This window comes from Maylandia zebra, linkage group LG10 (assembly GCF_041146795.1).
Source record: "Maylandia zebra isolate NMK-2024a linkage group LG10, Mzebra_GT3a, whole genome shotgun sequence".
NCBI classification, from domain to species: Eukaryota; Metazoa; Chordata; class Actinopteri; order Cichliformes; family Cichlidae; genus Maylandia; species Maylandia zebra.
This window is the reverse complement of record NC_135176.1, coordinates 14649129-14665377: the sequence shown is the minus strand read 5'-3', so window position 1 is coordinate 14665377 and position 16249 is coordinate 14649129. Positions and strand designations below refer to the sequence as shown.

Below are 16249 nucleotides of genomic sequence, written 5' to 3'. Positions count from 1 at the left end.
AAAACATGAAGCAGTGCTGTTTAATAATAAATCTGTTACTCATTAACAGGCAGGGCAGCATAGCTGGTGTTTTTTTTTATCCCATCAGTGGTGTCTGATCAATACTGGATTTTAAGGCCAGTGCCAATAAAGAGAGAAGGCAAAATGGTTTCTTCTTCAAGTCCAGGATATGTGAAGTGAATTTTATATATACAGTGATTTTAAACAGAATCCAAATTTAAACGATAACAGAGAACTGTAAGGAGACAGACTGGATAGCCAAATTATTAGACACCCTCTAAAGCAGCGGTCCCCAACCCCCGGGCCTCAGACCGGTACCAGTCCGTGAGTCGTTTGGTACCGGGCTCAGGTGTGAAATGTATAGTTTTCAGGGTTTTTAATCGGTTTTCAGCGTTATTTTGTTATCTTTTTTATCGTTTACTCGGTTTTTCTTGGTCTTTTCACGTGTGTTATGAATAAATTTTCTTTTTGTCGGTACCGGTACTAGTTTTGTTTTGTTGTATTTATCCGCGACACCTTAAAGGTCGGTCCATGAAAATATTGTCGGGGATAAACCGGTCCGTGGCGCAAAAAAGGTTGGGGACCGCTGCTCTAAAGCACAGGAATTCTTTACGTGATCATATAAAGGTAGACTGCCCTGCAGTCTTGTACAAGTTAATTACTGGCATATATATTAAAGCCCTTCAACAAACCAATCTGGAATTTGTGGCCAATATACTGCCTTTCTTCAGTAACTCTGACAGGAGGGGAGATGGTGGTGGTGTGGCTTTCTGACACAGTAACTTCTTTTGGGTGGGGTCCTCTAGCAGGGACCCGTGGCTGTCATCATTACCAGAAGGCTCAGCAAATGTCATTAGCCTGGCTGTTCCAGAAGCCTAGAGACAGACAGAGGGAAACATGACATTTTATTAGGATTTACAGATGTAGTTGTTATCAGTTCTCTAATACTGTATGTTTTCTTTTTTGTCTCTGAAGGGAACGGTCAAAAGTATTAGACTCATTTCCAAAATAAAAACAGTCATTTTCTATGCCTTACATCCCATATAGCACTCCTGGTAAGTTACACCTAAAATTATTTTTTTTAGGTATTATGAGCCCGAATTTACCAAATCTAAATTAGTGGCACACAAGAAACACATTACATTACATCTACTAGGTATATACTGGACATATAATGAAGGACATTATATCTGCTGAGTGTTGTGGTGAAATAGATAGTTTAAATTTGTGACTATTTAGCGATTTTTCTTAATAGCACACTTTGTCACACTTTGTTTAAAAGGGATTTTAAAATTCTAGTATGATGATAAAATAGATGGAATGTTTTGTAAATTAGCCAATTAAGTCACAATGACAAATCAAATGTCAATTAGGTGGTTAATGAGGAGAAATCGGTCCGTGGGGGAAAAAGACGCATTTAGCAAGTTTGCCAGTGTTAACTGGCAGGAGCTAACCTGGTGCTACAGTCGTGATTACTGTAGAAGACCTGGATGCTAAAACTACATCTACATTGGAAATGATTTGCTCCTCTTGCATCATTTTGAAGCTGACAGCTGGACGCCTGCAGACATTCCTAGATCCGGCTGCCTAGGTAACCCTCTAATCTACAGATATCGACAGGATTATTAGCCCACCAATGAAAATATATTAGTATTAGTAAATAAGTATTTCCCAATTGCTGTTACACCTGGAAAAGAGTTTTTAGGACTTTTTAAGAATAAAACACCCACGTTTTATTACATTACTTTACTTTAACACAGAAACAAAATGATTTCATAAAAACAGAAACTACCAGGGTTAAAATTATTAGCTCCCTGATGCTAACGGTCAATTGTGTATCCTTTTTGCTAGATAACAGCCTGCAGTCAACTGTTGTAGTTTTCAGCTAGTCTCGCATGCGTCTCCTGAGCAATCTCAGCTCAATTTTCTTTGGTGAATCTCTCAAGATCCTTCAGATTTGATGCTCTCCAGGCATGGACCTTGGTCTTCAGTTCACCCCACAGATTTCCAATAGGATTCAAGACAGGGCTTCGACATGCCAGTTGTTCAGCATGTTCGCTTTGGTCTTCTGGAGGTAGTTCTTCAGAAGAATTGTTTTAGGTTGTGTTGGAAAGCAAAGCAACGATCCAGACTCGGTTTTGTTGCTGGAGGTTTTCTTTCATAATCTTCACATATCCTTCTTCCTTCATGATTCCTTCCACCTTGACAAGATTTTCAGCTCCAGATGCACTGAAGTCTCCACACAGACGGTGTTCTTTGGCTTGTATGCTTCTCCCTTCTTTTTCCAAACATAAGCAACATCTCTGTGGCCAAAGAGCTCTACTTTCATCTCATCTGACCAAAGAAACGGGTTCTCCAGGTTGCCCTTAGCATACTTCAGTCTGGCCTGAAGGTGTCTCTTTTGCAGAAGTTTTCTTAGTCTGCAGCCTCACAGTCCATTCCTATGCAGCGTTCTGGTGGTCGTCTTCTTTGAGACTACAATTTCCAACTTCCAAACTTTTTGCAGTTGTTCTAAGGTCTTTAGACACGTCACTGACTAGTTTTCTTTCCCTAGTCTTTGAAATCTTTCGCTTCTACCTCTGCTAGGCTTGTTCGGTACTGTGTTGCTCTATTTGAATTTCTTGATGATCCCTCTCATTTCAGTTCTCGACACTTGGAAAGGCTGTGATAACTTTGTATATACATCTGCTTTGGAAGCAACAACAATTCTTTTTCCCAAGTCTAAACTGTTTTGGGGTTTTTTTGGCATGATGTTCTCTCCAGTAACAGCTCAAACCCTTGCTGAAGTTTTTATAGTGTGTGTTAATTAGAAGATAACGCTCAGTTTTAACTTCATTTTACAAACCTTTAGCACAAATCTGAAGCACATCAAAGTCTGTTACGCATCAGTGGTTTGCACTATGGCTCAATATGAAAGTTTAATAATACTGAATCTGATAACTGTTGTGTTTTCTGAAATAATTTTGTTATTGTTTCTATATCATTGCTTCTATCTAACATTCACACACATTTATACTCCGATGGATGCACTGGAGAGCAACCTGGATCGACCTGAAAACTTTGACAAAAACTTGAAATTTCATTAATGCTGCTATCACAGCTAATTACTGAAGCTTGAAAGAGCTTTTGTAATTTGCATTCTAACTAGCCATGTGTTCATTTTGGCTACGCTGTTGGTGCCTGGACTGCAGCTTTGGAACGATTGATTGAGCAGCCGCGCTAGCACTAACAGACAAGGTGCAATGCTAAGCTGATGGCCTCTGACATTTCCTGTTAAGGAAAAAGGTACTTGAATGTGGATTACATTCCTTCTATTAAGCATATTTGACACTTCCTGTCTGTGTCTGCCAAAGGGTCTGTTACTGCTGCAATGTTCAGGATGTTATAAACTAATTAAGGATAACACAAAGACACCTAAACAGCCTGTCACTCAAGCCTATTGAATCTGAGCTCTCTGGAAGCAAATGACTTCAATCAATGGTATTAGAGATTAAGACAGAGCTTCAGTATTTAGCCATGTGTTCATTTTGGTATTTTTGTTAGTGCCCGGTTTTAAGATTTATTTTAGTCTGATGAAAGCTGCAATTTTTACAGACTTTATATGTGGAGAGTGAATTGAAAATAAAATAGAATACTAAAGTTTATTTGTAGTCTACAACCCAATCATGATCAAGTGATAATGCCAGGGGTAAAAATAATTTACCAATTATGTTTTTTCTTATTCCCCCTAAAAGAACATGACAGAAACAGAAAATATTTATAGAATCATTACACCATTATTAAATACTAATAAACACTTTTACATGTCTGAAAACGAGGCAGGATAAGTGAAATGTCAGGCATTGTCATAAGTAACTCTGAGTCTTCAGAGACTTACATTTTTTGTAGATGTAAGATCCAGTGTCAAGCACTCGAGTTGGTCACCTGGGGAGAACTCCTGGCTTGGGGAGCTACAGCCTGAGGGTGAATGCATGGTGACACTGGGTATCCGCTTGGGTGTGTTCTTTGCCACCTGTCTGGCTGAAAGAGGGACGGGCAGCATAGAGAGCCTTTTCTTGTGAGTCATACAAAAGCAAAGCTTTTCTTTTCAAAACAATGCTCTCTACACGGGCTGTCCAATTGGCTCAACCTGAGTATGAAAAATGCTGACATCTCTTTTGACAGGTGATCACCTTGAAATAAAGGATATTTTCTTTGTTTATTCCCATGTTTTCTAGTGCCAACAGCAGTTTAAAGTTTCTGGTCAAACAGTTCCTGCAGAGTGCAGCACTTCTAAAATACCCAATCAAGTCTTGATGAGCTTTCTGTACGACCATTCTTAACCCAGTTTAATTGTCAGACACATCTCAGTTTTTCATATTTTCCTTAAAAGAATCCAGACTTTCTTCTCATTTATAAAAGTTTTCTCGAGCAATATCATCAGTTTAATAAATTTCAAAGTTTTTCTTTGGACATCACCTACTTTTTCTCTCATTTTCAGTACCTGACCAATTTTAGACAACTTTTACTTTGTTTGTTTGTTGACCCACTTAAAACTGACCAATAAATCATGAAAGCCAAATTATCCCCATTTCTTTAGTTTAAAAAACTCCAAATAAAATATACTTTTTTGTCATTTGCCTTTATTTGATAGTGGAGACAGACAGGGCCACAGGTTGGATTCGAAACATAGCCACTGCCTGCTGGCCGGCCGCCTGCTCACCCACGGAGCTAAGCTGGCAACCAGATAATAGTTTGAGGCACAGGCATAAAATTGTACTTTTGAACTAACCAGGGGAGCTGTTATGAAGAATAAAGGTGGTATTTCCAAGTATTGACTTTCAAGCTTGTTAGAAGTGCACAAACCATATTTTTCCCATGTCTCTGCTGCATGTTTCAATAAATCACTTCACCTTTTTCCCATTTTCTTAGCAAAACATATAGAAATGAGGGTTGGCTCATCACTTTTGCACAGAAGTATATGTAACTTGTATCACAATGTCTGTTATATGAAGAATCTCTTCTGGTTTCAGTGGCACTAAGCACAAATATATCTAAGAAGTTACTTTTCATGTATATTACTAGCAGGCTGACTTAGCTACACAAAGTTATCTCAGTTTAATAATCATAATCTCATTGTTTTTTTATTTTCATTATTTATGGATGACCTGTGTAATTACTGAAATATAATTCTTTATGGATGTGTTCCTCAAAAAAGACCCCTGAAATTGAAAGAAATACCTTGATAAGCAGCATCTGTGTTTTTTCTTTTCATCTCTGCTTCCTCCTCCTCCAGTTTCTTCTTCCTAACAGATGCACAACAAAAGATCATTTCCTTTGTTGTTACAAAGAGAGTCCAATGAGTCCAATGTTTAAGGTTTGCAGGAGAAAAAGACGTGCATGACTGTACAAACAGGGTTGATAGATTTGTTGCTTCTTACAGCAGAATTTCCTCCCATAGCTCTTTCAGTTTGGAATCCAGATGTCCTGCTTGAATCAGTTCAGCCTCTCTCTTCAGCTTCCTATGAAAACAGCAGTATGTCAGCTCATCTCACTGACGCAGTTTGAGGTGTGTGTCTTTTTTAGACGAATAATGTGTTCATGCTGGTTACCTGTGCTTCTCCTGCGTTTCTTTTATCAGCTTCTTTAGTTCCTCGATCCTCTCAGCCGTCAGTCTGCGAACTATCACATCCTCCACTGTCTCCACCACCTCACCTTTCTCGCCGCGCTTCCGCCTGAAGGTAACAAAGGCATCAGCTCGTAACGCTGCATATCCTCTAGATGCATTCATCAAACGGGGTAAAGCTACACAAGCATGTTTGAAGTTGAAGTCACTTATGTGCTCACTTTGGGGCCTCTGTCGCTTCCAGGAGCTCTGAGTATTTGGAGGCACAGTGCTGTGAAGATCCAAAAGAGTATCAAGAACAACTTCACTCAAATAGAGTGCGTGAAACCTACTGCAGAGATCATGGATTAAGTTTTTAATGTTGTGAAAGCAGCCCTGCGATAGTCTGACAACCTGTACAGGGTGTTCTCTGCTTTTCACCCTGTGATAAGGTGCTCTGGTCATACCTTTTGAGAGAACCAGTCAGGTGGTCGCCCAGGTTCTGCAAATGGTTTTATGGCACGACTGACCGATACCCTGATGAAAAAAGCATAAGACATCCCAAGATAAATACAGTTCTAAAGATTATTAGACTTAAACAATGTTCTATTTATGCAATGGTTTATTATCTTTATATTTCAGGAACAAAATTATATTAAATCTATTTTTTTTTCATTTATAATTACTCTTTTATTTGTTACTTCATGCAAACCTGGTACTAAATTAAAGCCAGCCAGCACCGGGCTGCATCATGTATGCCAGTGTAACAGATAAAGAATGACATGACTAACCATGGTTAAGTCATCCTATTTGTATGTCACTGTGTACTGTAACAGGAAAGCAGACCAGCAACCCTTTTAAGTACTCAGGCACAGGAATACTAACAGAACCACCCTAAGTGACAACATCTTATCTTAAAACCTAATCATAAGCGAAAGTTAGTTACATGTGTAACTAACAACATCTAATGTGCCAGATTATGACTCACACTATTGAGCACATAATACAGAATCGTTGAAACCAGCTGAAAGAGGCATGCATTACCAGTTCTGGTCCCCACTCTTCATGACAGATGTGGCCAAACACAGCTTCTCCCTCACTGACCATGGTTCTGTTGGTCCAATGACAAGCAGCTTGTGTTCTGCAGACGTGGACGAAACATAACATATACTTTATGCAGTATATTTTTAATACAGACTGTGTTCTGCTGGACGTCTCCGGCCTGGATCTTTTTTCTTCTTTTTTTTTTTTACCATTATGATCGAGCTAACCACCAGTACCGGCACTTTAAGCATGCAACTGCACACACAAAGAGTGTCTTTGATATAACTGATAGCAAACGGCAGCCACCACCAGTGTAAATAGAGCCGTCAACTCGTGATGACAACCAATAATCCGTGCAGGCTGCCACGCAGGGAGCGAAGAGAAGTTAGAAGCGATAAGATCCAAGTACGACACACACAAACACACACACGCTAACGGGTAGCATGTCATGACATTTGCTATTTTCTAACGTTACTCACTTCCAGCCCCGTTTGCCATCTTCCTGTCATCCCAACATCCCGTACATCTTGGTAGATAGAAACCCGGCGATTAACAACGCTGGCGATATGCGAAGGCGATACTCATAGGCTAACATCAATGGATGTTAGGCTGGATGTGGAGGCTCTCAAGATTTTTCTCACTAGCTAGCACGCTGAATCACCGCTGCTGCCCGTTAGTCTCAGTCTGGTATGCCAAAGCTTTTGGTAATTTAAGGATTAACCAGCTTGCTAGAATGCAAAGACTGCGTCTGTAAAAGAGTCAAAAAACGGTCTAATTACGTTAGAAAGAGTTTATGCTACCAAGCGACAGGCAGCCAGACGAAGAAAATTTTTTAGCTTACTGTAGCCATAAACCTTATTTCTCATTCTAGCTAGCAGCGAAGTGTTCGTACACGCCCACCACAGTAATAATAATGTACCACCCTGCAGGCGGCTGAGTTTTCATAATTAAGCAGGATAGCTTGTTTTTTATGTAAAGATGGAACTTAACTTGTGTCAGTAGAAAGATAATTATATGTATAAATGTTAGTCCAGCACTTCTTTTTTCCACATAACTGGGTAAAAGCACTAAGCACAAACAACAAGTTTAGTACACAAGTTGTTTGCCACACAACTAGCTAGGTTCACATGTAGCATGCTGCGCAGATGTGCTACTACTACTAAAAATAATAATATTAAATTCTCTATTATTATTATTTTATTGTCAAATAAAATCTATTTGTTTTGTGTACATTCAATCCTTTCCAAGCATGTTTCCCCATATTATTAATTATTTGAACAAATACATTTTAATTTGATATATCTCAGTTGCATTATACTCAAAATTGCCAAGAATCATTTTTTGAGTGTGCTTTAATGAACAAACACGCACAGTCAATAAAATAAAATAAAAATAAAGCTTAGCAATAAAAATAATGCTAAGCTATATGATTTCCAAAAAGCTCTCTGAGTTGAAATGTTGAAATTTACGCTCTTTATGCTGTCTCCTATTGAATAAGGACTACATTAACAGCTACACACAGTAGAAAATAATATCAGAACTTGACACTTGTACTAAACCAGTGGTTCCCAAACGTTTTCGCTAGGCCCCCCTTTGTTTTACAAGAAAAATGTTCGCCACCCCCCCTCCCCCGCGCGCGCACGCGCACGCGCACACACACAAATACATCCTCCAACCACACACACCCATATTTTGCTCCATTGCGGTTTATTTCACACCTCAAACATTTAGTAAACAATTAAGCAAATACAAGTAAACTGCAATAAATTACAGGTAGTAAGAAAATAAACTACTAACTCTTTTATGCTACGTCCACACCTACACGGGTAATTTTGAAAACACAACTGTTTCTGTGCGTTTGGACCTTTCCTCCACACGTAAACGGAGTTTGGAATCACCGAAAACGGAGATTTTTTAAAACTCCTTTTTTGCGTTTATGTGTGGACAGGAATACCGAGGTCGGCATGCAACGTCAAAGGTATGTGCCTTTTTTCACGTCATGCTGTGCGCCACGTTATTACATGAGATGAATTGCAGAATGGCAGCAAGTCAGATTAACAGTATTTTGTATCTATCTTCAGGTTTTACATGCTTACATACACACATACTGTCCCTCCATTTACAAAGGCAGAGGCGTCATGGTGTAATTATTTTACGTGTATTTGTTTTTTTCCTGTGTAATAATATTCAACATTTATATCAATACATTTTTCAAAAAATGCCTGTCTGTGCAAAATGGGTTTAAAAACATAAACAGCTGTGGGATACTGTTTGTCCGTGATTTAGACAGGGGGAACAAATCGTGGCAGGATCAGCCTGATATTATTTGTATCCCACTGTAACTTTACTGTATACGGAGCTAACATCTCCAAAATGTCAGGAGTAGTTAGTCATTACAACAAGTGTGTGTGAACTAAAAATCAAGAATGTGGGATACTGTTTGTCCGTGATTTGAACAGCCCAGCACATGCTCCCGACAAAGGGAAAAGCAATTATGCAGGGGAGACCTTGGCACCCTAGGGGACGGGCCCCACACTTTGGGAAGGTCTGTACTAAACAATAATAATAATAAGATCACTATTTTCCCCAAAAATGCCCTAGATATGAGGAAACCAAATACTATTTCCCCCTAAATAATGAAATCATTGATTACAGTATGAGCTATACTCTATGAGGAATGTTTCCAGCACCCTGTTGAATCTATGCCACAAAGTATGACAGCTTGGAAAGCAAAATGGTGTTCAACTCGGCACTGCCAAGCTGTACCTAAAAAGTATCCAGTCAGTGTATAAACAAGCTTTAAGCACATTTAAAACCACCCCAATCCATAGTTTTTAGATTAAACTTAAAAAAGTGTCCCTCACTTTCCATATTGTTTCCCCAATGTTTATTTTCTGGTTCAACTTTAACCCTCATACAGATACCTTCTCAGTATCTTCAAGAGGAATTTGTGGTCAAATCAGAGACTGGCAGTTATCCAGTATTGACTTTCTCTAGTTTTCATAATGGACTTCCCACTGGCTCAACTCCCATGAAGGTAAAATCTGTGCACACTCTTTTTGATTAAGATACGTGCAGATCCTGTGGAGACATTTAGAATTTCTCCTCATTTCTGGTGGACTTACTTTGTCCTCTTTATTCTTGCCATTTAGGTTGTGTTTGGCAGTATACAGCACTTTTAGATGATTTTCACTTAGGTGGGTGAGTTATTCAAAATGATTTACAGATGAGCTGAACCATAACAAGATTAGGAAATTTCATGGAAGTGAAAGAAAACTAAAACAAAAAGGCCTAAGAGCCCCAAATGCAATTAAGATAACTTCTAAATTATAATTAAAATCTGGCTTAAAATATCTGATAGTGTCATCCTATCCACTGTGCTGTAGAGTAGAGAAGTAAAGGGTGCAGTGAGTCATCAGAGCCACACCTGTTGGGATAAACGCCCAACAGACTGTCTACAGATACAGTTTACATGTACACAGGAAAACACTAACAAACCCCAGCTGAACAGAATTGGGACATTTTTTATAATCTTGTATCCAGCCCCCAAGAATCCCTCTAATTCAAGGCTCTCCCAGAGATAAGAGATAAGGCCAGAACCAACCAACCTATGTCAGTTGGTATTGAGACTGTCTGTCTCTAAGAGATATTCTGCCAATCATAATCGGACTTGTCTCACCACACTGCTTTCCAAACACCTATCAGTGTAAACCAAATTCTAACAAAATGAAAAGAAATCTTTCTCTGGGACGAAGAGTTTATCTGGCCCTAAAAACAGGTATGAATTAGCAGAATGTCTCTTAGGTGTCAGAAACAGAAAAACAGAGTCAAATCCTAACCAAATGTAGGACCACAAACTGGCAATTGAACAAGGAAGACACACGAGGTCGTGGCAACCGAAAGATTAGAAGAACATGTGATCACTGTTTGAGAGGTGAGGTTAAAAGTGAGACATTTCCTCCTAAAATGTGAATCATTGAGTGAAGTAAGGAACATTTACTTTAGCCACTTCAGTGCTGAACATCTCAGGAGACGGGGCATGTCTGACTGCCTGCCATATATATGTCAACATGCTACAAACGGAGGGATTGTGAATGACCAGCGCCCATGCGCACACACACACACACACACACACACACACACACACACACACACACACACACACGCACGCGCACAATTTTATTAATTTCTATTGTTCCTTTTTCTATTATTGTTATTTAATTAAACTTTTTTTCTGTGAAAATAATAATAAAAACAAGTACACGAGAACAAAAGAAAAATCTATTTGGTTTCCAAATATTTCCAAACCTGAAAATGATGGTTATGAATCTTTTGTAGCCCTTTAAATGCATTACAGATGAATGTGTCACAAATGCAACCAGAGCCACAACTTGAAAAACTGGTTTGTTTTCAGCATGATATGACAAAAAATACATCGTGCGTGACATCCAGGAGGACTGGGTCTCTTTTTATAAATTGGTCTGGCTTAGATATGTTTACAACAGTCACCATCATGAATTCAAGGCACTCATATTTTCTAAATAGGTCATTTCTGGATCTTCTTCTTGCCTTAGTAAAGACTATGTTTTACAGTCTTGTTTCCTAGCCACACTGACCTTAATGAAGGTTACAAAAGAAAATGAGAATGTGTAACAGAACTGTTTATGTGTACAGCACACCGTAAGTCACCATGAGGACCTCTGTGGACAATCAGCAGAGATTACAAGAATCAAGCAGACGTTATGACAACAATTTATATGGAGAAAACAGCAGCTACGCCCAAACTCATTACTGTTTGTATAGTAAATGGCACACTTGCTATGTTTGGTTAGCTGGCAATGCATGCTCTTATTTCTATGTCAAAACACATTATAAACATTAACTCTAGATGAGTTTAAAAACATCTTAGTTGAAGCTGTGTATAGATCTCCTCTCTGGTTTCATTCATCCTATGGTGTAGCATCTATTATGAATGAACAGAATGTCAGAAGAGACACGTTGTTTTGTTGACTGGACAGATGGATCGAGTTTACAAATGTTGTCACTGAATTCATAAGAAGCACAACAGAATCTGTCCATCCATCCATTCTCTTCCGCTTGTCCTTATCGGGGTTGCAGGGGAGGCTGGAGTCTATCCCAGCTGCTGGGTGGGCGGAGGGGGGCATCCAGCCTGATGCAGGGCTAACACAGAGAGACAGACAACTATTTGCACTCACATTCACACCTATGGGCAATTGAGATTCACCAGTGAACCTAACTCTATTTACTGCATGTGTTTAGACTGTGGGAGGAAGCTGGAGTGCCCAGAGAGAACCCACGCAAACAAGAAAGCATGCAAGCTCCACTCAGAAAGGCCACGGCCAGGTGAGGGAGTCAGGACCTTCTTGCTGTGATGCAACATTGCTAACCACTGCTCCACGTTGCTGCCCCGCAAACACTGATTAGCTGCCCAACAGAATCTGATTCTCAGGCTTTTATTTGTTAGTTATTATTCGGAGATTAGTTGCTTTTTAACAAGTTTTCTGTCCAATCCTTAAACTGACCATTTTCAGATAAATATGTTTTGTTTGCTTGTTAAGCCACTTAACATTGATCTATAAAACAAATATCTAACTCAAGAGATGAACCAGAACTGTGTGTTTGCACATAAAAGACAGCCTCAAGGTAAAATTTTAAATTTTACCTTGAGGCACTTTGTTACTGGCAGCCTGTCTTAAAAACATGTTATTCCATTCTGAAAAACATTCAAATTTTGTAGCTGAATCTTAAAAATACCAAAGATAACACAGTTATGTTAAAATTAAAACTGTATTTTTCCACCAAGGGGGTGATTCCAAAACCTTGGCATCATTGAGCATGGTGTTCAGTGTGCCCTTAAAAAACTGAGGAAACTGGACAAGTGGAGGACACAAGAAGAATTGTCAGGTCTAAAAAAAAATCTAACTAGAGCAGATGAACAATATCTAAAATTAATGTCCTTAAGTACGGTAATAGAAAAAAGTCCAGCAAAGACCTAACACAGGACTCAAGAAATGCATCTGGACCTTCAGTTGATTCAACTACTTTTCACTGCAGCCTCATCAGAAATGATCTCAGTGGGAGGGTGGCTGTCAAGAAGCCATTCTTAAGGAAGGGAAACAGGGAGAAAAGGCTGAGGTGTGAAATTACAAAATAACTGGACTGGCAACAGGTCTTATTGAGTGATGAATCCAAATATGAAATGTTTGGTTCAAGAATAAAGGTGGTCATTTCAAATCATTCACTTTCAGGCTCATCAGAATGATACAAACTCAGTTTTAGCCTTATAGTCTGTATTTACATGTACCCTATGATTTCACATTTTGATAAATAGCTGTACCTATTTTCCATTTTTGTAACAAAAATAAAGAATTGAGTGGTGACTCAAGACTTTCACACATTACTGTATAGACGTTTTAAATGACAGAGGAGGGTTAAGTGAACCAGAAGCTCTTTTTGCTATAAAGGCTTATATCGTCCATGAAGCAAGACCAATTACTACAGGGAAACAAATGTTAATGAAGCATTTGACATTTAACTCCATCACACTGCCACTTTGCTCCCTGCTGCTCTGTGGAATAATAGTCAGCTCTACCGGAAAGACTGGCAGCCTTGAAGAGGATCGCTAAAATATGAGAGAAATAACTCTGTTTCTGAGAAAATCCTCCCCTTGACAAAAAGTCTGTCACTGAACATGCAAATTTACCAGAGGTTATATTCAAGTGTTCTTATGTGTGATAGAATTAGACTCTTAAAATATTTATTTGGAGCTTGATTAGTAACTGTTTTCTGTTGCATGGCTTCTTTAAACACAAGCACATGTGAGAATTTCAAATAAAAGTTTATAGAGCATTATTTTACATATTCTGATTTAATACCTTTCTCATAAACATTATTCTGTCTTAGAACAATCCCAGTCCAACTCATTTTAATGTACTCAGTAATTCCAAGAATTTAAGGTTTGATATTTTGATATTTTATACACAAGCATGTTATGCAAAGTCACGGAAAATAACTGTCTGTTCTGTTGAGGTGTTATGATCAAATACACAACTATTATTTCAGCCATATTCCATCTTTTTTAAAAGCTACATTTAACTCTCTGTCTTCGGTGTAATCTCAGATGTGTGAGTGATAGAGAGTGTAGAAATGAAGGTCATACCACATGTTGCCTTTAACTGTTGCACTGCTGCGCTGAGCCCATCCCATAGGCAGATCCACCGCTAATTATGTGAAGGTTGGAAGCCCAGTGAAGACATCCACTTCGTCTCTGCCATTCATCTCTCTTCATTCGGAGCTACAAGTTGCTGTGGCGGAGGACAAGTGTACTTTCGCTCCAGGAGCCAGTCGTTTGCTGTCGGTCTTTGTTGTGAGTATGTTTGGAACTATGGAGTGACTGCAAATTTTCTTTATCATCATCATCATCATCTTTTATACAGATGCACAGAAGCAGCCTATTTCAAATATTTCTACACATGAATTATGTGGCATATCTGCTATGTGCTGCATGAATTATATTAGCACTAGAAATGACTTATAATGAATTTCCTTTTAATTATTTCTAGCAAAGTTTTTTTTTTTAAAGGCCTGCTGTTGCTGGCTTTTTATTTACTCGCCTATTATGAGGATCATTAAGATGGTACTCGAATGTGTCTTTTAAACTCAAAAAAACATAACAGCATCTACTTATAAAGAAAAGCTGAGATTTGAAAAACAACTAAATGTGAACTTTATGACAGATATATTGTGCGAGAGCAACATGTTAATATAAGGTGTATTTACAATCTGTGCTAGCGGATGCCGCCCCCTTGGGAGGGCTGCGCTACCTCCGCTCCCCTGCCCTTCTCCTTTGAGACCCTCCCTGTTCCTCTTGCAGCTGAGACCCAGGGAGCAGAATTAACAAACAAATTGAAACAGACTCTAACCACCACCTCAGATACCTTCAATAATGTCTCACATTGATCATTTGTGACAAATTTTCTTTATATTGCTCTTTATAAGAGCAAACTTGTTTTCTACAACCACATTTCTTTATTGGTAATCTGTACTTTTGTGTCTTGTTTTTAAATTTGCTACATGATGGCTGATCCAAGCGGGAGAGGGCAGGATGTCTAACAACATGGCCAAGATTGCAGATGCTCGAAAAACAGTAGAGCAGTTGAAACTGGAGGTCAACATAGAGAGGATGATGGTGAGTCCACACAGACAGTGACTGGAAACAAAGCAAGGGCACAAATGAGGCAGTGTGAATTGAAAAGTCTTCAGATGAGCAAGTATTCACTTCAGTTAAGGCACCACGTGTTCTTCCTTTGTACTTCACTGTGTCTCGGAAACTTTCAATAAAAAGTTACATTTTACATGCTTTTATTTATCAGATGTATTTATACTTTTGACAAAGAACTGCTTATTTGCAGCAACTACAGGTGTGTGAATCTTTATTATTGTAGATATGTGCTCCAGCTTAGAGACCCACAAATGTTCAATCAGGGTTTAGATCTGATGATGGTACTGTCCACTCCTTTTAACAGAATGCCAGCTGACAGCTTCCTTTTAAAAAGTTCTTGCATAGTTTGGAGCTATATGACCTGGTTCAATGATTTCACTCCAGCCTGGCACTGCACGCACCATCAAATCATCACACTTCCTCATATCAAGCACTCTTTCAGCCCCTCGCTCAAATGTTCTTTTTGACTTAAAGACCTTAGACTTCAGATATCATTGTGTATAGCACTTTTCCAATTTGCCTCTGTCCAATATCTGTGTTTTCCTGCTTATTTGTTCTTTCTTACTGTTATTGGCCAGTCTCAGATATCCTGGAGGGACTTCATGAGTGCCATTTAATGAGCCTGCCATCTGATATCGAGAGACTTTAATCGACTTGTCCTCTTGCTCAGTTATGCAGAGATCCTCCCACTTCTCTTTCTTATTCTGTGTAGTATGTATATATATATATATATATATATATATATATATATATATATATATATACACACACATATATATACACAGATATATATGTGTGTGTGTGTGTCTGTGTGTGTATTGGAACAGATGAGCTCATACTTAACATCTTATCTTGCCCTTTTATGATCACTGACTCACTTAAACACAGTCTGCTTTTACAGGTATCCAAAGCAGCAGCTGAACTGATGGCCTACTGTGAAGCTCATGCCAAAGAGGACCCGTTGGTGACTCCAGTGCCTTCATCTGAGAACCCGTTTCGAGAGAAGAAATTGTTCTGTGAAATCCTATAACTCTCTTGTGCAAAATACACACACACACACACACACACACACACACACACACACACACACCTAAACAATGACACTTTGTTTATTAGGATTATTTTAAAACAGCATTCCGTTTTTCATTTAGGTAGCGATTTCCTCACATGTCAAATGACTGTGTGTTAAGCACGATAAGAATGGCAATAAAGATTTATTGAAAAGAGTGCAAAGTTCATTTAAACAAGCCACTGCTGCTGCATCTCCCACTGTGCACACAGTTTACATATTAGCAAAACTGCATATTTAAGTTGTCACCGAGTTGTTGCTCTCTATTAATCTCGGTATTGATCTTTTTGTTGTCAAATGAGTAGCTGAA

The 16249-nt window shown here is 38.8% G+C and overlaps 2 protein-coding genes across 5 annotated transcripts in view; one reads left to right on the top strand and one right to left on the bottom strand.

Annotated features, from left to right (window-relative positions):
• brd8a (bromodomain containing 8a) overlaps positions 1–7518 on the bottom strand; it is a 19174-nt gene extending 11656 nt beyond the window's left edge. For 2 of the 3 annotated variants that reach the window (XR_191513.2, XM_004564034.4), the window contains exons 1-9: positions 7108–7518; positions 6629–6725; positions 6052–6121; positions 5827–5876; positions 5592–5714; positions 5421–5501; positions 5221–5285; positions 3878–4020; positions 693–875 (exon numbers count right to left, since the gene is read on the bottom strand). Coding sequence is in view for 2 of the 3 variants with exons in the window: in XM_004564034.4 (XP_004564091.1) it covers positions 693–875; positions 3878–4020; positions 5221–5285; positions 5421–5501; positions 5592–5714; positions 5827–5876; positions 6052–6121; positions 6629–6725; positions 7108–7126 (831 nt within the window). In the remaining variant the exon portion in view is untranslated. Of the gene's footprint in view, positions 1–692; positions 876–3877; positions 4021–5220; positions 5286–5420; positions 5502–5591; positions 5715–5826; positions 5877–6051; positions 6122–6628; positions 6726–7107 lie in introns of those variants that run through there. The other variant, XM_076889133.1, reaches the window with a different exon arrangement.
• Positions 6949–16249, top strand: gng8 (guanine nucleotide binding protein (G protein), gamma 8). 2 transcript variants are annotated; one of them, XM_004564032.4, is made up of 5 exons: positions 6949–7033; positions 11909–11992; positions 13858–14015; positions 14740–14837; positions 15772–16249. In XM_004564032.4, exons 4-5 carry the CDS (start codon positions 14754–14756, stop codon positions 15898–15900), a joined length of 213 nt encoding a protein of 70 aa, XP_004564089.1. In that variant the 5' UTR covers positions 6949–7033; positions 11909–11992; positions 13858–14015; positions 14740–14753; the 3' UTR covers positions 15901–16249. The 2 variants fall into 2 exon arrangements, with proteins under 2 accessions (XP_004564089.1, XP_076745249.1); XM_076889134.1 differs by having other exon boundaries at positions 12453–14015.

Bases quoted from the DNA above. Each gene is read 5' to 3' on its own strand.
- gng8 (XM_004564032.4), top strand. From the start codon at position 14,754: ATGTCTAACAACATGGCCAAGATTGCAGATGCTCGAAAAACAGTAGAG. The intron at 14,838-15,771 runs GTGAGTCCACAC...CTGCTTTTACAG, and splicing joins TCAACATAGAGAGGATGATG to GTATCCAAAGCAGCAGCTGA.